At 37.5% G+C, this 25218-nt stretch overlaps 1 protein-coding gene across 10 annotated transcripts in view; it reads left to right on the top strand.

Moving 5' to 3' along the window:
- Positions 1-22836, top strand: part of nfia (nuclear factor I/A) — a 167556-nt gene extending 144720 nt beyond the window's left edge. For 5 of the 10 annotated variants that reach the window (XM_051908655.1, XM_051908654.1, XM_051908656.1 and 2 more), the window contains 3 exons: positions 1078-1243; positions 1549-1640; positions 15224-22836. In XM_051908655.1, the coding sequence (XP_051764615.1) occupies positions 1078-1243; positions 1549-1640; positions 15224-15238 (273 nt within the window). In that variant the 3' untranslated portion in view covers positions 15239-22836. The remainder of the gene's footprint in view (positions 1-1077; positions 1244-1548; positions 1641-15223) is intronic. The other 5 variants (XM_051908661.1, XM_051908658.1, XM_051908659.1 and 2 more) reach the window with 1 other exon arrangement.
- Positions 22837-25218: the final 2382 nt, after the last annotated feature.

Genomic DNA, 25218 nt, shown 5'->3' on the forward strand with positions numbered 1-25218 from the left:
AAGGATTGTACATAAAACGAAAGTCTGAAGATGTGGAAACTCACATGAGATTAGCATTTACACCCTAAACATACTCTACTACACAACTATGTATGCTTCTAGCTACACATGGTCCAAAATAAATTAAGTTCATTATGTTATGCAAATAGGTGTTGCATTGTCAACGTTGCCACAAGAGGCACTATATTAGAAATTAGCATAAACTGTTGTCTTCTATGGTTAGTTTTTTACTTTTAGGTCAATTACTGTCATGGCGGACCTGTAATCTTGTTGAACAAATTAGCTAAAGTGAGTGAAAATGGTGACGTTTTGCCCTAACTACCGTAATAACGCAATTAGTGTACATGTAAAGAATTTGTTAACTGTAGCGCCCCCTTGAGTACTGACTTTTATTACTTCACATTCGCAACATATTTGCATACTTGTGTAGTGTTTCGAGCTTTTACAGTTACTGTTTGTCTAATTTGTGTCTAGATGCTGAATTGGTCATTGAGACAGAACTGAACTAAATCTGAATTCAGATTCATGTATACATTTCATTTGTGCGCAATTGCATATTTAAAAAACTATATATATATATATATATATATATATATATAAATGCTTACTATTATGTAATTTACATTATGTATGAATATTAATATTATAAACATATGCATATATTATATATTTGAAGCAATCTTAAAACAACATTTAACAAAGTTATCTAGCCATTTAAACTAAAAGTTGCATGACATTATAAACATGAAACAGAAGGTCCATCTTCTCCACAACATAGTTTTCATTGGGTTGTGCGGCTAATAAATCCCTTTCCCGTTCGATAGAGTAACCCAGCTCTGGGCAGACTGACGTGGCCCTGATGGGGAAGAGACAGTGTGCAGTTTGGGTCATAGATTATGAACGGTGAATTGTGCACAGCAGCAGAATTTTTATGACTGGGAGCAGCAAAAAATTGCTGAGCGCATTCTTCTGACACGCACGTGTGAGATGCTTCTGTTGTGCCTGCTGGTCATACGTGTCCGGAAGTTGATACTCGGGGTGCGTTTTCATGTTTTTTTATGTCCTGTTTCTATCCAGCCCAACGGGAGCAGTCAAGGGAAGGTACACAATCCGTTCCTGCCCACCCCAATGCTGCCACCTCCTCCACCTCCCCCGATGGCGCGACCCGTGCCCCTGCCCGTGCCAGACTCCAAACCTCCCTCGACCTCCACCGAAGGAGGGGGCAACTCCCCCACCTCACCAAGTGAGTACTCAACCTCCTCTGCTCTATTTATTATGAATAAATATAATGTATATATAATACATTTTAAACAATCCCAAAACCTCCCCCTCTGGTGTCACACATACTTAATACTCGAACCTAAACATAAAGATGTCAGATGAGCTTATCTACAGTGTTTTTTTGTTGTTGTTGTTGTAATGAATAGAATTTCCCATCAAACATGCGCAGTGTCCATATCAAGCCTTTGTCTTAACAGCTGTACTGCTCCCAATACAATATTGATATTCATTTTGTGTGTGTGTGTGTGTGTTTAATTCTCACCACAGCCTACTCCACACCGAGCACGTCTCCCGCTCAGCGCTTTGTCAGCGTGGGCCCCAGAGACCCCAGCTTTGTAAATATCCCTCAGCAGCCTCAGGTGAGTACATATGCACAGATCCGCTGAATCCCTGAAAGTCCATCAAGAGTGCTTGTTGTCTGTCATAATAGGCTTTCAGCACTGTTATTCCAGCTCATATAACTCCCTCGCTCACTGTGAGAGCTCATAGCTGATTTATTGTGTGTAATTGGCATGTTCAGACTCGGATTCAATGGCACGGTGACCGCAACCTTGATTTATACCCCTTGCACACGTACAGTCGCTTGCTTGCTACAAATTAGTTGTCATTTAGAACCATTTATAATTTGACATGACTACTACAACATTTGACCATTTTGAGGTTGTCAGGATCAGCCAATAAAAAAATTAAAATAAAAAACTTCAGTGAACATTTACACAATGTTTATTCTACATTTACTCAAGTTTTGTAATACAGAAATGACTTGGCAACTAGTACAAGAAAAAAAGCTTGTAGTTTTGGCTCTCCACTAAATCAGTTCTGTATTAATAATGAGTAAATGTTGTGTCACCTAAACTTTTGTGTCATTGCATTAGATATAAAATCTCAAAACAACTGCCATTTATTTCACAATTAAAACAATAAACACAATTTTAAAGCAAACCTTTTCACAAAGATTGTTTTGTATATCAAATGATAAAACAATGGATATTATACTAGTCTGTAGTTATCAGTTTTGTGCAGTTTTGTACATTAGGCATTTAAAACCCTTATCAGTCAACTTCTTGCTATTAATGTATTCACAAACGGACATCAGGATCACACTGTTAATGTAAATGAACTTGTGTTTGTTTTTTGCAGTCATGTAAATGCTAATGCATCTGAAATGCAGCCTGTAACCTTAATCTTCACACACACATATCTACACTGACAAATGCAGCCTATACTGCCAACTGCACTTGTGTAAACAGACAAAAAAGAGCATCAGTTACCTCTGTAAACGCAGCTATAACACAACAACAACAGAGATGATACCACACTCATAGAGAAGCACTCAAGACTGGATTGGATCAGAGAGAGAGAGAGAGAGAGAGAGTGTGTGTGTGTGTGTGTGTGTGATATGTCCGGAGGCCTGCAGCAGCCTCCCATCGATTTATTGACTGTGTCGCAGGCCGCAAGACACGCATCCCCCAGTAGAATGGAGGCAGGTGTTTGTCAGGCCGGCTGGGAGGGGAGCAGGGGGTTGTTATTATTTATTGTTTGTATTTATTTATTACTCCTGCTCGCCTCTGCCTCCCCTTCTCTCTCTTTCTCTCTCTCTCTCTCTCTCTCTCTCTCTCTCTCTGTCCTTCTTTCTATCACCTTTTCCTCTCTCCCTCCCCTGTTCAGGTGGAGGCTAAGGTTCTGTATTGGTATCTGTACATTTATTTATATATATTTAGGACTGCTACTGCTACTTATCTGTTGCTTTTTGCCTATTTGAGGGGTTAACAATTGGGCTGTATGTGTGTGTGTGTGTGTGTGTGTGTGTCATATATATATATATATATATATATATATATATAGACACATACATATACAATATATATTTATGTTAGGGGTGTAACGGTACACAAACATCACGGTTCGGTATGGGTTTGGTACAGCAGGGGGGAGAAAACTAAACATAAAGTTGCTTTTTTTATTATTAAACTGTTTTTTTGTTGTTGTTGTTTTTTTACAAATGTGCCTCTGTGTTTTAATAAATTCAGTTATAATTAAAATTTTCTTAAGGAAAAAAAAAAAATCTATCTCTGCTAATGCTGTAAACTATATAGGGAGCCCTTACTTAAACATTACTCTAATATTAAAGGTTACAATTATCAACAGAGCCCAAATTATTAAATTTAGTTGCTATTTATTTTTAGATATAATAATCAACACTCAAATAAATAAAAAAAAACATGTAAATGTCACATAAGGCAGGTTTTGCATTAACTTCTAAATCTAATTATAAAATTAATTTTCTACTCCAATTCATTTCTGAAATATAATCATTTATATTGTGTTTTCATGACAAATTTATTTAAACATACATTAAATAATCAAGACATGACTAACAGCTTAAGTAAATATAATCAATAGGCACGTCTCTAGATTTCATTTTTCTACTGAACTATCCTGCTGTCGACACTAAATGCCTGAGGTAAATGTAATGCAACGTTAGATATTATTCTCAAGATGTTTTATTGATATCTTTTCGCAGATGAAACACTGGTTGAGAGATTACATGTAAACATACCGATCATCGTCTCTTTTTCTTCTGCGATTTTTACTGGTAGCAAACAGCGTTGTATTACCGTGCGCGCCCCCTTCTGGATTGGAGTGTGGTTTTATAATATATATATTTATTTTCATTTTTGTAAGGAGCATTATAGTTGCAGTTTAGTTTTTTTGTTGCTTTGTAATCTTGAGTTTGGAATTTTATGTTAGTTAACAAAATATATATTTTTTTGTTTTCGTCATTGCTATTTTTGTTTGTATTTTTGTTTGTTTGTCCTGTTTTATCTTGTTTGTTTGTTTGTTTGTTGTTCAAGCCACTTCATTTTTTAACATGGTAAAACTGCAAGCGAACAAATAAACAGCCCAGGCACACCTTAATTGTTGCTGGCAGGTGTGAAGCTGTGCTTCTTTGCTAAATTCATTCTACTTATTTAAACAGAAACATTATCATTTTTACTCCATGCCTGAAGTTGAAATGGACTATAAGAAATAACTATAAGGATTTTTGCAAGCTACTTTTGTCATCCTATAGAAACAAGGGCAATGAAACTCTTAGATCAGCTGCGAGAGACATCTCCCGAGTGCCATCACCCACTGTGTCAGTGAACTCTTTGAGGCTCTGTCTAGCCAGACAGTGATTGGACTGTGAGTTTATATTAAAGCACTGTATGAGTCTCAGACTGGCCATATTGACGAGCCTGTGACCCCACGGCAGGGTTCGGTCGCACCATTTCATTGGCCTCATAAGCTGGTGCGGACCACCCTGGGGCGGGGAGGACAAAAGTTACCCGCGGTGGCCGGCGTGTTTCGGGGGGTGGGGTATAAAAGAGAGCGAAAGTGACGGGCAGACAAGAATGATGTGACCCTAACTGTAAACATTCCTAGCAGCCCGGCCATGGTAACCAGGCAGAGAGCGAGAGACGGGACAGTATGATGGAGGGCTCTGCCATGGGAGGAGGGGACGGGAATGAAAGAGAAGGGTGGTGGGAGGGTGGCAGCGCCCTCAGGGGATTGCTGCCATGGGAGCTGTTGGCGCTTGCCCTCTCAGATGGAAAGGTTGGCACCACATGCAGAGATATACGGACGGGGATTTGGGACCAGAAGCGTCATGCCTGTTCAAACTGAGGGGCCACTTTTTAGCCAAATGGATCTAGAAGGCAGTTTCCAAAACATTTGTGTAATGAAGGTTATTAACCGTGCATGATTATTAAAGCCATAAAAGTGTTTGCAGTTTTGCTTGATTATCTAAATATATAATAGCATAACATTACATATAATATAACATTATAAATTAATATAAATTTTGTTTTTTTTATGTATTAAAGGGATAGTTTACCCCAAAAAAAAAGAAAATTATCCCATGATTTACTCACCTTCAAGCCATCCTAGGTGTATATGACTATCTTCTTTCAGACGAACAGAATCAGAGATATATCCTTAGTCCTTCAAGGTTTATAATGGTTGTGAATGGGGGGCCACGTTTTAAAACAAACAAAAAAACTGCATCCATCCATAATCAAAGTAATTCATATGGCTCCAGTGGCCTTTTGAAGTGAAGGGGTGCATTTTTGTAAGAAAAATATACATATTTACATATACATATTTATAAATTCAAATAACTAGCTTCCAGCGGACGACCGTACGCATACTGCGCAAATCGACTTGCACCAAATGGGTAACCCATGACGTGATGTATGACGCAGGATGTAGGAGTATCGTAAGCTTAGACGCCTCTCGCAGTTCAAACAAATAGGGCTGTGCAACAAACTCAAGCTCCTCTTCTCTTATATCGAAATCCTCCGACATTTCTCTTTAAAATTTCTTTCAAAACGTGCCCCCCCATTCACAACCTTGGAGCAGTAAGGATATTTTTAAATATATTTCTGATTCTGTTCGTCTGAAAGAATACACACCTAGGATGGCTTGAGGGTGAGTAAATCATGGGATAATTTTCATTTTTGGGTGAACTATCCCTTTAATCATTTAATACATTTAATAAAAATAATTAATTATCCTCCTTATGTGATATTATAATATTATTATATCCACTATAATAATTGAAATTAATAATAATAATATATTAGCAAACATATAGTAAATAATGCATAAATAATTTGTATATAGTATATTGTTTAGTTGACTATTTGCGCGTTTATATTAATAAGTCATAAATCATAATAATGAGCCTTTAATTGATATATAATAGCCCAATCATCGCTCAAGCGCACGCATGAAGCTTGCCACAGGGCACCGGCAAACGTAATGATTATGAGTGTGACGTGAAAAAAAAAGAAGCAGACTCTCTAAACATTTTAATAATTTATTGATATGTTTTCAGCAAACGATGCTGACACACCTATGCACGTTTCATACGGATTACATAATCTGAGAATATTTATTTTCAATTTGAATTTGTTAGTTTAAAAGTAGATATTTCAAGCTTTCTATGTATATATTTCTCATGTCTGTGAGGCAAGTGTACGCTGAGTTTCGGTTCATTTTGTTACGTGCTCAAGTTCACTGAGACTGAGATGGCAGATAGGCTATTGCATCCTAATTGTTTTCAGTATTTTACAAAAGAACATCGTTTTGCTGTTATTGTGAGTTTACAGAAATAAATCTAGACCCTTTACAGTTTGCATTACTCTTATCTGCATGACCAAAATGACGAAGTATTTTAAGTTAAATGCAAGTGATCGCGCCGGCGCCTGTATGTTATGCAGTAAGCACGCTTTCCACACAAGCATGGATTGCGCCTAATAATAGCGCATATTTATCTAGGACTTGTAAAGCTGCTACTACTTGCATGTTTCAAGTGGCAAGCCATATTTTAGGCCAAATGTTTGGATTTCCTGCCATTAACGATCTGTCCCTCACGGACTGCATGACTTTGCCACTTCCTGTGGAGTTTTTTTTTTTAAGCAACTAACCGACTAATAAAATCTTGGTCGACCAAGCCTCTTCTAGTCAACTAATGGTTAGTCGACTATTAGGGGGCAGCCCTATTAGTTATATATTGTATATAATATATTATTGTGTTTGACAGAAATCACACTGCAGTTTTACTTCTTTTTTTATTTTTGTTTAAAAATTTTTTATGGTTTTAGTTTTAGTTAACGATAATAACCCTTTTATTGTATATATAAATTTGAAGCCAGATCTGCTTGCATGCTTGACGAAACCAACAATCAATCAATTATGATCAATAATTCAAATAAAACCTGCAAACAAAAACCTGCACAGGCCCGTATCTGATCTTTGTTTAATTGTGAAGCGTGCAGGGACTGCAGCCTGACCCCGGTCCCGAAGCGGTGCAGATAAAGCAATGATTCATAAACAGCGTTTTTAATCAGAACGTGCTGGGAGGAACTGAGTGTGATGGGGAGCTCAGATAGGCACTGCAGTGTGACACACACACACACAAACGCAGGCAGTAAATCGGCTCCATAGAGGCCGGGATGAGAACGCCGGCACCCTTGGCTTTTATTCGCTTCCTATAAACGTTAGCATGCGGGAGAGATAACATCAGTAATTGACTCTTGTCCTCCACGTCAATTTGCCGTAGTTAAGCATCTGCGGAGATGTCCCCACAAAACACGGCTAACGATTATTACACGCATTCATAATCAACGTTCATTCGAGAGACAAAGAAACCTCAAAAGGCTGCAGGGAAAGCAATGCCTCCTTAATAGTTCTGTTTAAACAAATTTTCACAGATATTGCCACACGCGTTTCTTCCCGAAGCCAGAAGAGGGCAGAGTGCCAGACTGCCGGACACACAAATTAATTACCCAAGATTGATTTCAGCTCTATGCTCCGTGTCACACCCCAGAAAATCACAGGCTGCTGTTTCTGTCGGAACGCATACAGGCTTCCACAAATCTGGAAAGGGAAAGAAGACCGACTGTTTCCCTCACACCTGTGAACATTGCCGCTCCACCGCTGCCGCGCTCTAATAATAAACAACATGAATATGTTTATATCCCCCTCAGGTGTGAGCTGTTTGTTTGGGGTCGTCTAATGGACTGCCGCGCTCCGTTTTCTTTTTTTCCCCATAGCGTCTGATGGCAAAATGTAAATAAATAATGTAGTAAATGTCTGCGGGGTCCCGCGGGGAGCTGTAATACGTGGCTGGGCGGTTTGGGTTTGAGATGGCTTTTATAAGCACTGCTCTCCAGGCCCAGGCTGGTTTGCATTACATGAGGCTGAATTCCTCTGAGATGACACTCATCCTCAGGCACTTTAGCGCGGCTGCTGACTCAGCACTCCTCCGACCTGATGAGATTACTCCTGCCATTGACAGCCAGTTAAAGGACCAGACCAAGATTCCCAGCCCCCCGTTTCTGTCGCTCTATCTCTTCTGATCCTTCTTCCTTAATCTCTTCCGCCCAACTTTCTCGTCTTTCTCGATCGTCTCCTTTTTGTTCTTAAAGGAATAGTTTGCCCAATATGAAAATTCTGTCATGTCGTTCCAAACCTGTATGACTTAAAGAAGACATTTTGAAGAATGTGCAGGTTGCACATTAATGCATAAGGATTGAGGCTTTCAGACTTCAAAGTGGTGCATACAACTTATCTGCTATATTCCCGGTGTTCTGAAGCTAAACAATACTTCTGTGTAAGGAATCAAGCTGTTATTCACTGAAAATCTTCGCCCTCCATGAGCTGTGACTGGATCATTAGTGAACTGAGTCAAGAGATTCAATGAAAAGACCCATAAAAGTGATCCATATGACTCATATTCCAAGTCATAAGCTAACTTTGTTCAAGAAACCAAACTAAATTCATGTTTCAAGAGAATTTGTTCATTCAGAATTGTTTGTGAACTGAATCAAATGAATTGTTTGTTCAATGAAAAGATCCAATTCAAAAGAATGATTCATTCACAAATCATTCAGACTATTTTTGTGAACTGAATCAAATGATTCAATGAAAAGGTCTGATTCAAAAAAAAATTGTGATTTGTTCACAATCATAAATTTCGGTCAGCTTCTCGAACAAAGTTAGCATATGACTTATGAAGACTGATATATCACGTGATACGTATGAATCACTTTTATGATACTTTAAGGGTTCCTTGCGTGAAAGATTTTCTCCCAATTCCTTGTTACTTGTAGTGTTCAAAATGGTTGTCTTTTGTGTTGCACCAAATATAAAATAAGTCAAACAGGTTTGGAATGGCATGGGGGTGAGTTTTTCAGTGAACTATCCCTTTAAGTCAGCTGCAGTCTGTCTCTGAGTCTATTAACCGTTACCGTTGCATTTCATTTCCTTTCTCCTTCCTTTTCCTCTGTCTGAAGTCTATTTCTGCATGTCTTACCTTGTATAGCTATAGCAGATGTGCTGCAATGTGTTTTTGGTGTATGTTATTTGCATGAGGTTTCCTCCTCTCCGCCCCTCTCTTTCATTACATTAATACAGCTTTCACCTTGAAGGCTTTCAAACAGGACACTAAGGCTATTGATGGGTAGACTACAGCTATCTATCCGTCAATTACAACCGCTGACGTATATCCTTTAAAACAAATCCCACTATCGCTGAGAGGTCCAATTCATTTTGGCAAATAAGCATATTGGGTTTGCTTCAATGAACTGGTTCCAAAATTTATATAATTTTTTAATATTATAGACAGATATGTGTATATATATAATAATGTATGCATAATTGTATGTACATATATGTGTGTGTGTGTGTGTATATATATATTCTATTTAAGTTTCTGATTCTCTTGTGTGGAAGTGAAGTTCTCCCTTACAGCCAAGTGACTCACAAGCTCTCAAATTAATCGTTAAAAAGAGACAGTTCAAAAGTACAATTCATTTGGGAAATGGACTCAAAGCCCCACAACAACCCTATATGGGTCTATGGCTAATGCTATCTGTAGGCCAGAACGTCATTGTAGTTGCATGGAAATGACATAATCCCATACATATCCTTCCTGCAAAAGCGAACATAAACGCCTGTGTGTTTGCTCTGCTTGGGTGGCTTGAAGCTCTGTCCAAACAGAACCTTTAGGAAAAAGAAAAGGTCCATTAAGAGGCCAATCGGAGATGATGTTTGCATGGATGTTTGAACAGACCAAGGTATCTACAGTTGCACGAACTTCGGCAGTGATCGCGGATCATCTTGTGTTTGCCCCTCAGGATGTTTGGCTCTCCCTTATACCACTGTTTTGTTCATTTTTGCGCTGAATTATGCTTTTTTTCACTCCCGATATCACTCTTTTCCCAGGCCTGTGCCACAATTTGGCCCCTTGAGAGATAAAGGAAGAAATACTGAGAGGTTCAATCCCACAATCTGGGATTGCTGTTATGTTTTGGTGTGCGCTGTGTCACAACACTCAAAGTATGGTCTTCCAGGGTCAAGATGAGCTATCCCACAAAGCAGCTGTTGTTAGGAAGTGATCCTTTTACACGTGATGTTTTATTGCGGGATACGTTTTTACACCAGTCTAAGTTCTGTCACCCCTAATTAAATCTTACCATCATCCATTAGTTGAGAGTCTATAAAACTGATACAGATGTGTGTGTGAAACTGCTTTAATTCCTCTGGCACTGCGTTCCACCTCACCGCAAAAGGACTTTTGAGAACTTTTTTGAGCGGAGAGCCAATTAAAAGATTCATTAGTGGGGCTTGCTAAGACCAGAATCATCATCATTATTGATTATACTTAGGGATTGGGATTTTAAAAAATATCCAATAAACCCATCCCACACCGTTTGTGCTATGGGCAAGTTTTGCACTGGAGCTCTGTATCATATTTATCATATTGCGCCCTCCAGAAGCTTGCGTTCTGCAAGTGAACGGCGTCTAGTGGTGCCATCCCAAAGGGGCACAAAATCACTCTCACGGACCTTCTCCTGGTCTGTTCCTGGTTAGTGGAATGACCTACCACACTCTATCCGAGCAGCTGAGTCTTTAGCCATTTTCAAAAAACTGCTAAAGACATATCTTTTTCGTCAACACTTGACCCAGTAATATTAGCACTTTTTATTTATATTTTACTTTTCTTTTTTTCTATTCTCTTTCTCCATCTATTTGCCATATATTAAAAAAAAAAAAAAAAAAAAAAAACCTTGTTACGAGCACTTTACTGATGAAACTGTGACTTGACACGGCACTTACATACTGTTGTACTCATGTTGATTTGATTGCTTCTACTATTCTCATTTGTAAGTCGCTTTGGAGAAAAGCGTCTGCTAAATGACTAAATGTAATATTGGTCAAACTCTGAAAAATTAATATTAGTTGATCTCTAGTAAGCATTTTCCACAGAATATGTCAAAATATAGTTTTGTTTGTTCTGGTTATGAAAGACCGCCCATATTTCAAACGTCAGGTTGTAATTTTACACTTTTTATTCTTTGTCTGCCTGTCTGTCTGGTTCTCCTCCGTGCTCCTGCGTGCTGCGTATCTGCAGACTAAATCACAGCTGTCAGCACACCCCCTCTGTGTTGTAACATAAGCCCACTGTCCACAAAGTTACGGGCAGTATCGGAGAGATGCTTACACGCTCCTGCTCTCTTTGCAGAACGCCGTCTCCTAAAGTCTTCTCAGGACAGGGGAGGGATGGATGGAGGGAGGGGGATGGGGAGGAAAAGTTTCAGAGCGGTCGAGCCGATAGACAAAGACACAAGGAAGCTGCACTGCACCGGAGCGCAGAAGTCCAGACTCAGCAACTTCTATTGATTAAAAACTAACCTTCCAGTTTCTCCGCTGCGCTTGCGGTGAGCAATAGAATTTAAACGAGCCGTAAGCCAGAGCCTTCCACGCCAATGTCTGGGACATTTCCAACCTGATAGAATCCACTCAATCTCGCAAATCATTTCATTGTTCTTAACTACATTAGATCATTTACTGCATTAGCCTGCTAAAGCTTTCAATGAAGCCTAGACAGTATATATAATGCACTATAAATGTATTTAAAATGCACATTATTATCTGTTATATCTGTTCAAAAATAACCAGTTAAAATATATAGCTATAATATGCACCTATAAACAATATATAGGTTTATGCATGAATACATAAATGCGGTAACAGTTTTAAAGTATTTCAATGTCTTTTGAATATTTTAGTAAAGCATTATAAATGGCTTTATAAAAAGTGTTTTTTGAGGTATGCTATGTAAATATTATATAATATTAAATTAAATTTACCCCATAGACCAAAAAATGACACTTTATGTAAAGTTTGTTTATATAATGCATTATTAAAATATTCAAAATGTATATAATTATTTTAAATTAATAATGTTTACATATACCTTAATCTTTCTTATGTATATAGTGTATGATATAACATACCAAAAATGTAATTTATATGAATATAATATGTACTTTATATTGATATAATCCATTATTAAAATATTCAAAATGCATGTAATTATTTAAAATAATTAAATGTTATTTACATACCATACCTTCAGTGTTAGGTATGATATGTATATAGTATATAATTTGACAAAAATAAAAAATGCACTTTATATAAAATCTGTTTATAATGCATTATTTAAATATTCACACTGCACATAATTTAAAATAATGAAATATATGCTTTTAGTGTGCATTATTAGATCTATACATTATGATTATAAACCAAAAATAAAAAATGCACTGTTTCTATAATGTATTATTAAAATTGCATTATATAAAAATGCATATAATTAATTAAAATAATTAAATATTTACATATCATACCTTCAGTGTGATGTACATTTATCATATCTATCTATCTCATGGTAGTGTGTGTATATATGTGTATATATATATATAGTAAAATGTGCAATAATAACAGAAAACAAGAAACTGAGTGTGCAGGGCAGTAATGTGCAGCCTTGTTTTGTAATTAGAAGGCAGTCCTTGAGCACTTCTCTCTGATTGGCTGAAAACTCAGTGGGCTTAATTAATCATGGCTGGTGATTGGTGGACAGTGTGTATGCATGATGAGCTGAGCAGTGGGAGGAGCATGTGAATCACTGCACACACTGAATAAATAGTGTGTGTATTTGCAGCAGAGGCCGGACGGGGCGGATCGCTCTGACAGAACGCCGGCAAGGAAGAGAATAGTAAGAAAGGGAGCAGGGAAAGAGGGATCAGAGAGGGAGAGAAAGAAAGAGGGATAAGGAGGCGCGAGGCCGGCCTTGCTAATGATAGTCACGTATACGGCTGTCTGGTTGTCCCTGGCAACCAGACATGATGTAACACCAGGATGAACTTCAACTTGGTGGGAGGAGGGAAGTTGGAAAGGGGAGGGGAAAACGGAGTGAAAAAGTGGGCGAGGACCGAACAACACTTGCTCACTTGCTGGAAACGTGAACAATGGAGCACAGCAATCAATAAGCCCATTTCACTGAAGGATTACAGGGTGCAGCTCGCTAACCTCACCACTCCAGTCCACAGACGGCCGAATTTCTCCGGCTCCGTGTGGCGGAAAGCACTGCAAAGGCATTCAGAGAGAGGGAACAGATGGACAGGAACAGGAAAAGAAACAGTGCTGTTGAGCTGAGCCCTCACAGTCAAACACCATCTCAAGACCTGATACATGAGACATGAGTGATCCGATAAGAAAAGAACAAGCATTTTCTGCTTTTCTTTTTGGCAGATACTGATGTTCAGGGTGTGAATTACAGGTTATAAACCCTCCAAAGAAAGTCAAAACAAAAGGTTTGGGGGATCTTAGTCAACATTATAACAACTGCATTCACAACAACTGATTTTACTTCAGTTGTGTGCTGTCAGGGCTTGACATTAACACCTGTTAACCCGCCAAATGCGGGTGGATTTCAGCAGTGGCGTGTAACGCAGTCACTCCTACTAGCCACTTTGTTGGGTTGAATTTTATCCATTTTTCTTTTACAAAGGCATCTGAAATAATAAACTAAGTGCAATGTAGTGTTGTCAAAAATATCGATTTTTCAATACATATTCCAACGCTTCCAATACTCATTTTCCGCAGAATAGATACACGATACCAGCTGCACTTTCTCACTCTCTCATCTCTCCGACAGCAAGTTGACACACAAACCCGCCTCCCCTCACTCACTTGTTTTATTTGCTCTGGATGAATTCAGATTTTGTGCTCACGCCTAAAGTGCGCGCACATAAAGCCACCTCTCAGTACTAAATTGAGTTCTTTTTCACTGCTTATTGCACTTAAACAGTCAAATAAACACAAAATAATGTCAAAATGCCAGTCTTGGTGAGTATTCATGTCAACACAGTCAGTTATGTTTTAAGTGAACTTGAACAGTTGAGAAAGAAAACATGTAACAGTATGATGGATCCGTGCGTCAGGTCTTAAAGTGACAGGAGCCTAATATACCTGCTGCCAAAAATGTCTATATGGCAATTTTCCCCCATGGTATCGATGTCAAAATTTTGTCCAGTGAAAATGCTGAGTGGTTAGTAACTTTGGAAAACAATTGTTTTTAATTAACATGCGCTGGTGAATTTTGCACAGTAAAACCAGGAACATGTATTAAAAAAGTAAATAAGAAAAAAGAAAAAGTAAGGTAAAACTATATTATTCTATTTATTATCTTAACATTTTCTCTTTATTATAGCTTTACATATCAAGTATATCTCAAGTGAACTTTATTTAATAAACAATATTTAGAAAATTATAAAATTGAAATGCTAAAATGAAGAATAAAATCCATTTGTTTAATAATGCATACATTATTGAAAAAAATACATTTTTGAATTTTATTTAAAATAATAATAATAATAATAATAATAAAAAAAAAAAAAACACTGTTTAAAAGTTTGGGGTCATTTTGATGCATTTGAATGTCTCTTCTGCTCACCAAGGCTGCATTTATTTGTTAAAATACAGTAAAACAGTAATATTGTGAAATATTATTACAATGTCAAATAACTGTTTTCTATTTGAATATATTTTAAAATGTAATTTATTCCTGTGATGCAACGCTGAATTTTCAGCATCATTACTCAAGTCTTTAGTGTCACATGATCCTTCAGAAATCATTCTAATATGCTGATTTGCTGCTCAAGAAACATTTCTTATTATTATAAATGTTGAAAACAGTTGTGCTGCTTAATATTTTTGTGGAAACTGTGATTATTTATTTATTTATTTATTTATTTTTGTCAGGATTCCTTGATGAATAGAAAGTTCGGAAGAGCAGCATTTATTTAAAATAGAAATCTTACTGACCCCAAACTTTTGAATGCTAGTGTAATAAAATTAAATAAGTAATATTTAAAAAATAAATAAATATAGTCAGATTGCAGCCCAAAAATGAATTAAATTAGCCAGTTAACACAATTGAAAGTTATTGGATAGTTCACACAGTGTTGATGATACTGCTTGTTCATTTAAATCATTGTGAACTTGCACACCAAACCTCACCGATGTGTTCCTCTCTGTCTCATTGCAGTGGTACCTGGGCTAAAGACTCCCGACACAGACCGGCCGCTCCCGAGGTCACACGACCACCCCCTCTGTCTCCCCTGAGTACGACCCGCAAACATGTACACCAGTCTGAACAGAGAGAAGCCACTTGCTGCCCCAGTACTGGACAGACCCACAGCATGGCTCCAGCAGAACCCCGCCAAGCCCTGGAACAAGAGGAACCGACTCAACGCGCTTACACCCACTTACTATATATCTATATAGTCCATATGTATTCTTCCATATGTATGGTTTACATGCCTATATTCATATATAGTAGCTGTCCAGCTCTTCTGAGGGTGGAGCTCGAAAAAAAAGAAGAGCTTTGTTTTCTCGGAAACGTGCACGTTTTTTTGTTTGTTTGTTTTTGTTTTGTTTTGTTTTGTTGTATTTTTTGGTTTACCCTCACAGATAGACGAGGAAAACGTAACATGACACAATCAAAGAGCTTCCCGCATCTGTGCCTGTGGTCTTAAAGAGAAGTCTGAGGCGTTTCGAATCAAACACAGTCTACGGCCAAGGGTCGTGAACCCACAACCACCTGGAGGTCGGAGCTCTGCCTTTCAATCACTCGTGTTTTGACGGATCGATCCGGTTTCGTATCGTGAACGTTGGAGGTTTCGCCTGGGTCAGATATACCACCAGCTAAAATCTCTATTGCGTCTTCTGGCCAGGACCATTTCCTCCCCCTTCCACCATCATCACCACCACCATCAACACCATGTCAGATCAAAGAACCCTTTCAAGGACTCAACCGAACCCCTCGCTCCCATTTTTTCTGTTGTTTTTTTTTTTTTTGTCATTTTGGGGCAGGCGATGAAGAAGTCATGAACGGTAATGTTTGATATCAGGTCATTTTACAGTATACTAATGGGAGATCTCCCCACTTGGAGGCATGTTCATATTTTGTGTTTTTCGTACAAAAATCATTGCGATTCTTTCTACTAAACCCCAGCGGAAGGTCTGTCGCACACCAAGGGCCGAGTGAAGGTTTGATCTTCCATAAACTTCAAGAAAAGGTTAACAGTGAATACTGATTTGAGGAAAGTGCAATTTTGTTGGGTAGATGTTGGATTGTTAAATATCTTTGTAAGATAGATCATTGAAGCGATTGTTGAAAAGTATATATATATATAAATATATATATTTTTCTTCCTAGTCCGTTCACACCTCCAGGACTCTAAAATATCGGGGTACAAAAAAAAAAAAAAAACGTAAAGAGAAAAATAGAACAAATAGCCTTGTGAGAAATAAGGGGAGCTGTAATTGATTTTTCTGTTGTTGTTTTTTATGTGTTTGTTTGTTCATCTTTTCTTAGCATTGTAGAACAAATGTCCCTTTAAGAAGTATCACCGTTTAAATAATCAGTTTTTAGGATTTCTGCTAGTTCATTTCCAAAACACTACAGCAATTGTTTTAATTTAACCGAGCACATAATGTATGCAGAAAATTAGCAGTTTGCGAAATCATGAACGTAAAGAAAAACGTAAAAATCGACTGCTTGAATCCGTTCAAATACGAAAGCAAGGGGCGAAATACTGAACCAACTTCCTCGCAAACACTTTTGAAAGTGTTGCGCAAAAATGTGAAGATCAAAAAATGCATCCAGCTTCCCTCGCATGCAATTTTGTTGTTTTTGAGTTTGAGTTTTTGTTCGTTTCCTGTACGAAATATATATATATATATATACACTTACAGTCTCATCCACCGTCGATCAAAGCTCAGTAAAGTTTAAAAAAAAAAAATAAAAGAAATAATAATCTGCATGTTCTAGTGTTAGTGACAAATTTTTACATAGATTACGTAGAGTTAAAGTAGTGTGAAAAATATTGTAATCCCAACATCGGGCACTTGCCGATCAACTATTTGTTTGGTCCCTTAAAAAAGGGTATTTTTACTGCTGTTCTCACAATCAACCAGCTAAACATCTCTCTGACTCTTCTTAGCTTGTCGTCATTTCGATAACGTCTCCCTTCCTCCTTTATTCCCGTCAGAACAATCATTTTCATGTCTCAAGAGCGACATACGCACTTCATTGTCTCTTTTCAAACTGCACGAACAATTCCACATCGATGTGCCTTGAGCGATGGTCTAGTTCTGAGTTATTGCACAAGCTGCAATGTGGAGACTATTTTTTTACGTTTTCACCCCACCTTCCACATGTAATAACTTGGAGAAAGTGAAATTAGTGCTGATGAAGGTGTTTGTTAATGATAATACGCAGTATTACTCTCCATTTAACTACATTTCGCCACTATCGGTCGTCCAATGCTTCAAAAATCCCATCATTTTCACTTCAATCAGTCGAAAGTCAATCATTCACCCTAGAAAACGTGTAACAGTGGTTTTATGTCAACAAGCCCTTTTTTCTCTGATTTAACACTAGTGTATTGATATTTATGGATGTTGCTGCAATTTCTAAATGACGACTACTTTTTCTTTTCAGTCTTCCTGTTTTTTTTTTTTTGTTTTTTTTGTTTGTTTTTCATTCCCAGAGATGATTAATGAGGAAAAGATTAATATGCAATACTTGCTTGCACTCATATGGTCATTTTTTATTTTTGTTTTCATTTTTTATTTTTTACCACCAAAGTGAGCACTTGACAGGTCAAGTGGCTGAACGTCAGTGTGCTTTTCATGGCCATGACACGAGAAAACGGCATTGATCAGCCTCACTTGGGTTTCACACAAATGATCATAAATGTTTTCACATGTTTTCGTTTTTTTCGGTCATAATCAAGCCTTAAAAACGAGGAAACTTCCTTTCCATCACAAACACACAAGCATGAACACGTCCAGGACAAAAAATATGCCCAGTTTTTATGTACATTTTGACGAAGTTCCATGTTATATTAATTGTTTACCTGTTTATTTTCTATTGCATATATCATTTAAGAAAAGAAAATTATGGGAATGAGTTTCCCAGGCATCTGATGTGATGGTTTAGTAGTTACACTTGTGTGGGTTGTTTGTTTTTTTTAGCGTGATTTTTTTTTTTTTTTTTTTTTTTTTCATTGTTCTTGCCTACCTTTTAAAAATGAGTTGGGCATTACTTTCTTAATCGTCTGCACTAAATAAAAAATAATGACAATTGTGATAATTGAGAAAAAAATACAAAAAAAAAAAAAAAAAGCTTCCAGGGCTTAAAAGAGCGAAGGGAAACACGATTGCACGGATATTTTTTTTTGTCACAAAAACCTTTGTTTAGAGCAGCCTGGCATCTAATCAGCAAGATTGGCTGTGTGTGTAAGATAATGACAGAATTGCACCCTTTTTAAAGAAAGAAAAAAAAAGAGAAAAAGAATTTCAAGCAATAGTTTGGGCAGTCTGTTTTGTTCTCGTGTTGTGTGTGTAATTTAGTTTTTTGGTACAACGTTGGAGAAGATGCGGGAGAAGCGAACAAACCGAATCGATTAGATACGAGAGTTAGGGCGGACGCACCTGAGTATGGGAGATTTGATGTTTGTATATTGTATAGTTTTATTAATTACACTGATTTTAAAGCTGCCCTATTTTATAATGCAGGACTTTTGTAACATTGATTAAATGAGGAAAAACTAGTGTTGTGAATTTTCTGATTGTTTGTATTAAGGCCACATAAATAGAACTGGTTTTGTTTGTCCTCTGGGGAACTGGATTTAAGTTGAAAACTTCCTGTTTCCTATTTTTGTTTTCTTTTGCTTTCCTTTTTGTATGTATTTAAGGACTTATTTCTTCTTTCGATGGTATAGAAGTACTCCTATACTTGAAAAGTGTAGGATGCCGAGGTGAAAACCCCATTGTAAATGGATGTTACAAGTATGCTGTATGTTTTGAAGGTTATTTGTTGCATCAGTGTTGATGAAGCTAAATCTAGATAATTCTGAAGATGTTGGTAAGAAGAGAGCGTTTTTATGCATTTTAAAATTAGTTTTAGGCAGAAGACAATGACATAGACAGCCAAAGGATGCCCCTATTATAAATGCATCTAGGCATCTTTTTGTGTTCACCATTCCATGCAGGAAAATAAACCGCTTGATATGCAACATGATTCTTTTTTCTTTTCAACTTCTTCATCTTTCTTCCACCACCCACCAGCGCACGCACACACAAAAACACTCGAGCGACGTTAAATGACGGGAAGGTTGGTCACAGTGGGGCGTCAATAAAGCCATTCCTCGATTTTACATTTCACCTAAAAGCGAGGCCTTCTGGTCCAACCGCGCACCACAACACACATGAAGATCGCTTGATGCTTGTTTAATACACTAAAAAGACATACGATTCCTCAAAAAAAGAAGAACTTTGACTTTTGTTCAGGATAAATGGACAATGTTCAGAAATGAGAATTTTTTTTGAGTCATGTATAACAAACAATTTTCGAATTTCCCATCCCATTTTGTCACTTTTCAATTTGGTTTAGGTTATACTGTCTCATTTTGTTTATACAGATTATGTAAAATAATAGTCATGATATCTAAACACAATCTGAATATTTTGAGATGGCATGTTAACATTTTCCCTTCAATAACATCAATTTCATGCTAGTCCTGAAACAGGGTTGAATAAAGGTCCCGCAGGCCTTTATTATTTTTATGTCCCCATTTTTGTGGGCCTTGTTGTTGTATCGCTAGCTTTCATTTGTTCGTTTAAAGCGGGAACAAAGCATTGGATGGTTTAAGGCAGGAATACGGCGTTATATCAGGGTAATATTCAATCATGAGACATTTTGAAATGTAAAAAGCCAAAAAACACAACAACTAAATCAAGTATACGTCCATTCACTGCTCTGGAGAACTACAGGTTTGACTACAGGTAGATCATTACTTTTTTCATTATGCTCAAACTCTTAGCAAACCCATATTTCTCTCTGGGGTTCGAATGGCCCCATAAAATCAAAAATGATCTGCAGAACGGAGCCCAATGAGGATCTTAAAGGGCCTGGGATGACATTCTGGGGCCCTTCGTATGGACAAACATGTTGTCAGCTTCATCATACCATGTATTTAACCCCATCATGCATCAGTGCCAGGTGGCTTAACTGCACCAACCGGTACCATTACAAGGTGCTAAATCTTGCTGAAGTGGAGGCTAACTGGAAACGAGCCTGCTTTCTGATAGCATAGCAGTGTAATCCGCATGACAACTATGCACTGACGACACGCTAATCTAATCAGAGTCTGGTACTTGCACCTTTGCCTTCCTCTTTTTTTAAGAACTTGTATCGAAATCAAAGGAATAATGAAACTAAAAGCAAACCAGCATTTTACCTGATGTATTTAAAAAGATCAAATGTAGTGCCTGTGAAAAACTGTATTATATCGCTCTCTGAATATCAAACCAGTTAACAGTTTGTAATCATTTCCATTTTCTCAACACCAGTAGCCTTTTCTGATTATAGCTGTTCAGTAACCACACACTATAAACTGCATGCGCCTCCATAACCAACTGATATAAACATGACTCGATGATCTAACCCAGCTCTGCTACCAGTCCACTTCCCAAAACCTCCAAGAAATTTCTCCAATTCATTCCGTTTGCGTGTTCCAAACCAGTTCGTCCTGTAGTATTATTGCATAATGAAGTCAAGGAAGTGATTTACATCTACTAAAATATGGCGTCCACCTAAATTCTAGGATTTCCAGGTCCATGTCCTGCTGTAGACCTCAGTATATCCATTATCTCCAACAACAATCATGAAGGTCTGTGTTTCCCGGTGTTTCCACACTCGACAATCGATACTCAGTGGAACTGGCATCTTGCTGTAGGTGCAATTCACACCGTCTCTCAAGTCCTGAAGTAAAAAACGAAAGGCTCTTTGGTGGGGATGAGAATCGTTAAGAATTTAATGATTCCAACTGGTTCCTTTAACGATTCTTTTAGTACTTTTAAGGGGAAAATTATTTGGTGTAAACTACATAATACACAATAATACTAAATAAATTAACACATTAAATTGATTTTGTTTTTTATACAATATTACAGACCAAATGCATGTGTATCTTTAACCATGTTCTTCTCATGTGAACAGCCAGTCAGCAACTACCGATTTAATTAGTTGTAAGCTGTATGTTTCATTCATTGAATCATTTGTTCGGGAATCAGAGTACACTATTTGTGCTGTTTTTGGTTCACAAAAAAGAGCCATTTCATTTGACTAAATCTTTCGGGAATCGGACTACACTGACGTTGAGCTGTATGTTTTCAATTAACTAAAATCCATTCATTTGGAAGTCAAATTACACTGATCACGCTGAACCACCTTACATTTGAGTCTAACTCGGGCATTTTCAACTCAAGATCCTCTTTTGTGTGGAGTTTACCGCCAACCATGATTAAACTCACCTGCCTGCAACTTTCTAGTAGTCCTAAAGATCTCGATTAGCTTGTTTGATGAGGGTTGGAGCAAAACTCTACAGGAAAGTGGATTTTGAGGGCCAGATTTGAGAATCCCTGGTTTGTGTATTTAGTAACGGTGTTGCAGCACCCCTGAATAAGTAGTACTTCAGTACAGAATTCGGCAGAAAAATTCATGTACGAGAACCGTTAACGGAACCGATTGAGTCCTCAAAAGACTGAAAACTGAAGGGTAGGGTTCAAACATTAGGTGGAGTGTTGAAATTTGAAAATAACTCTAAACGTGAGCATAGTTTGTGTATCTACAACATCCAGGGCCATCAAATCCAACCCCTTAGGACATGAGGTCTTCTAGTAGCCAATAATATCCATAACTAAATGGTTACTATTAAAGTGTTTCCTCTTTGTTGGTATTGATTATCAAATATCTTAAAAGGTGTTTTTGAATTTTAAAACCACATTTTTGGAAATGGATGTTCTTGTGTGTATAGTCCGAGGACCCTTGTGAACGTTCAAAATTAGCCAGCACTGCGGCCCTAATCATAAAGAAGACAATCCCGGTGGTTAGAGTGAAAGATTACACATAAATCACTGGTGTGATGTTACCAGACCCCTTCAACCAGCTCCACCACTCCAAATCGTCATGTCCATCATCATCCTTCGAATATCCAACCCGACCTCATGAGAAAACGTGACTATTTTACGAAGTGGCGGTGTTGTATCAATTCGTAAGATTTCATTTGTATGAAAAGTATGATTTTTTGGAAAAAATTAAGAAGGTCCACCCCTAAACTTCGTACAAAAACATTCATATGAATTACCCACCAATTCGCCAAAGCGTAAATTAGTTACAAACTGCCATGAGAGTGTTGGTATATCTCATACAGCTCCATCTCACACCGCAGAATCACCGTATACGTACTTACGTTTTAGATACAATCTAAAATAAAATGTAAAAAAAAAAAAATAAAACCTTGTGCCTCTAATACATTTCCTGAAGAAAACTTCACGTTGTATTGGTACCAGCTCCATTAACTAGTTCCATGGAGCTTCTGTATTTGAGCTGTGAATGATTTTGTTTGCTTTTCGGTTCTTTCTCTGAACTTTTCTCCTTGTTTTCTGTGTGTAGTGCCATGCCTCTTTCTCTTGGAGCCATTAGTGTCCACCTCCATCGACTCAATTACTAAAAGCAAGATGTGCATTTCCTATGCAACGACAAATGAGAGAGAAAAAAAAACAGAAATAAAAGACGCTAATGCTGTACACCACCGTGTCTGGCTTCATTCCTTCACAGGTTCCAACCCATCGCCGTCAAAACCGCCTCGGCTCTCTTTATACGAGGTATCCAGAATGAGTTACTGATGTGGATGGTTTGATGAGTACAAAGTGTGCAGTGTGTTGGGAGGCTTTAAGAGATGTTGTGTGTAATCCAGGCACTTTGTGGTTAGTTTGCTGATGCCAGCTGTCTGAGCGCAGATGGAGGCCTGGGCCGCACTGCCGGCGTTCCCTCTCATATGCCGGTGTCTCGTGTTCATGCCTCGTTTGATGTTGAAGTGCCCCGTGGCCTGCTCTCCGAGAGTTGGTTACGGCTCGAGGAAGTGGAATGAAAGCACGTTCAGCACAGGAGCTCATCGATTCCTTGAGAATGTGTGGAAATAAATGCTTAAGTAACATTAACAGATTCCAAGAGGTTTTAATGAGGAAGTGATGTAAATGTTTATACTGAGAGCATTTAACACAAATGAACTCTTGCAAATGGGTGTGGGGCAAAACAAGCCGTCATTATGCTACGGTGTTTTCTATTGGTGGCCATTAATATACAGTCATGAGACATTATAAAAATCTGTTGCATTTAAAAAAAATTTATTTAAATCAGATTTCAAGCTATATTTGCAGTATTCATTTTGATTAATATTATTATATTATTTATTATTATCAGTGTTGTTATTGTTAACTAAAACAAACCAAAAAAAAATTAGTGATTGAAATAAAGCTGAAATAAAATAAAAAATGTTGCCTTGGCAACTAACTTAAGTTTAGGTTGAAGTACAATAATTAATAAAACTAAAGTAAAACTGAAATAAAAAATAAAGCTATTTAGAAATACTTAAAAAAACTAATAAAAATGACAAAAGCACATAAAATTAATAAAATATAAATGGAAAAAAAATTAAATAAAGAATAATAAAAATAATTTAAAATACTTTTAAAAACTACAGTAGTAAATAATAATATAAATAATACTTAAATATGAATTTTATTAAATTAAAATTTTAATTAAAATTATTATTGTCAAAAAATTTGTAAAGTTTGAAAAAACTGCACTAAATTAAGGTTTTATAAAGAAAAATACCAATTGATTCATAAAATACAGATTTGAGTAGAAAAGGTTTAATTTTTTGTCATTTTGCAAACTGTCAACTAAAATATTTGAGTATCGACTACAATTCTATGCAATTTAACTGGCTAAAAATAATGACAATATGAAATATTCAATAAACCTAAAGGACTTTTTTCATATAAAACTATGAATAGAACAATAAATTGTACTGGGAAAAAATTGTAAAAAAAAAAAAAAAAAAAAAAAGAACAATTGTGTTTTGAATTATGCTTGTAAAAAAAATGTATATGGCAAAAAAACAAAAAAAACAATCTGGTTTCTATTCTAGTCTCTTTTGCTCAGATCTCTCATTCAAAGTAGGTATATGGGCTTTTCTTGCCCGCTTTACTGTCCACTGCAAATAGTAGCTAATATTGAAGTTATCCTTAGCAAACACTGCTAATACCAAGCACTGTATTTTACTGTATAAATCTGTTTTAAACACATACTGTATGTAAGAATGAAATGTAATGACACCCGAGGAGAGATTTCCCGCTCTTTTACAGCACAGCTGACACATGACTGACGTGAGCTGACTTTCGTTTGCGGTCACGAACGCCTTAATCGATGCAGGTTTGTGATGCCGTCACCCGGCAGACTTCCACCTCAGCAGAGCTGCTGACTGTACCTCTACCTCTCTCTCACTTTCCCTGAGAAGTGGTGTGACAGTGAACTTGGATTCCCTCAGGGGAACGGTGCAAGCGTAGGATTGGGTTACAGGGCGAGAGACAATCCCGAGACGAAACCGCAAGAGGCCCCGTGAATAATGCACAAGCAACACGGGGCTTCGGGTTTCCTCGCCGGGATCGGCCCGTCTGCACTCGCCCTGCCCGCCGTGCGAGACGAGCACACACCTAATCCCCCAAGGGGCCAAAGGTCAGGAGGTCAAGGCTTTCGGTGAGAAAGTCACTGCTACACGAACACCTCAGGTGAACACATATGTACGTAATCACTTTCTAGCATGCATACTTGAATTACACTCTGACAGTCCAGACAGACGCCTCAACTAAGGTGAATGCATCACTGACATTTCTTATGTTCTTTTTTTATGAATTCAAAGTGTGTTTTACCGTGGTGAATGTAGTACTGTACTATAAATTACATCAACACACACTTATTAACTGTAAATACTGTTCTGGTAACCTTGTTCTCCTCAAACGAATGATGACGTCAGCTGCATGTAAAAAGAGCAATTGTGCATCCAGATGTACGGAGCCCCGGACATGACATGCAGGAAAAAAATAGTAGGCTAAATCGTGCCACGA

The sequence above is a fragment of the Ctenopharyngodon idella genome, chromosome 10 (genome assembly GCF_019924925.1).
Source record: "Ctenopharyngodon idella isolate HZGC_01 chromosome 10, HZGC01, whole genome shotgun sequence".
Lineage (NCBI taxonomy): Eukaryota > Metazoa > Chordata > Actinopteri > Cypriniformes > Xenocyprididae > Ctenopharyngodon > Ctenopharyngodon idella.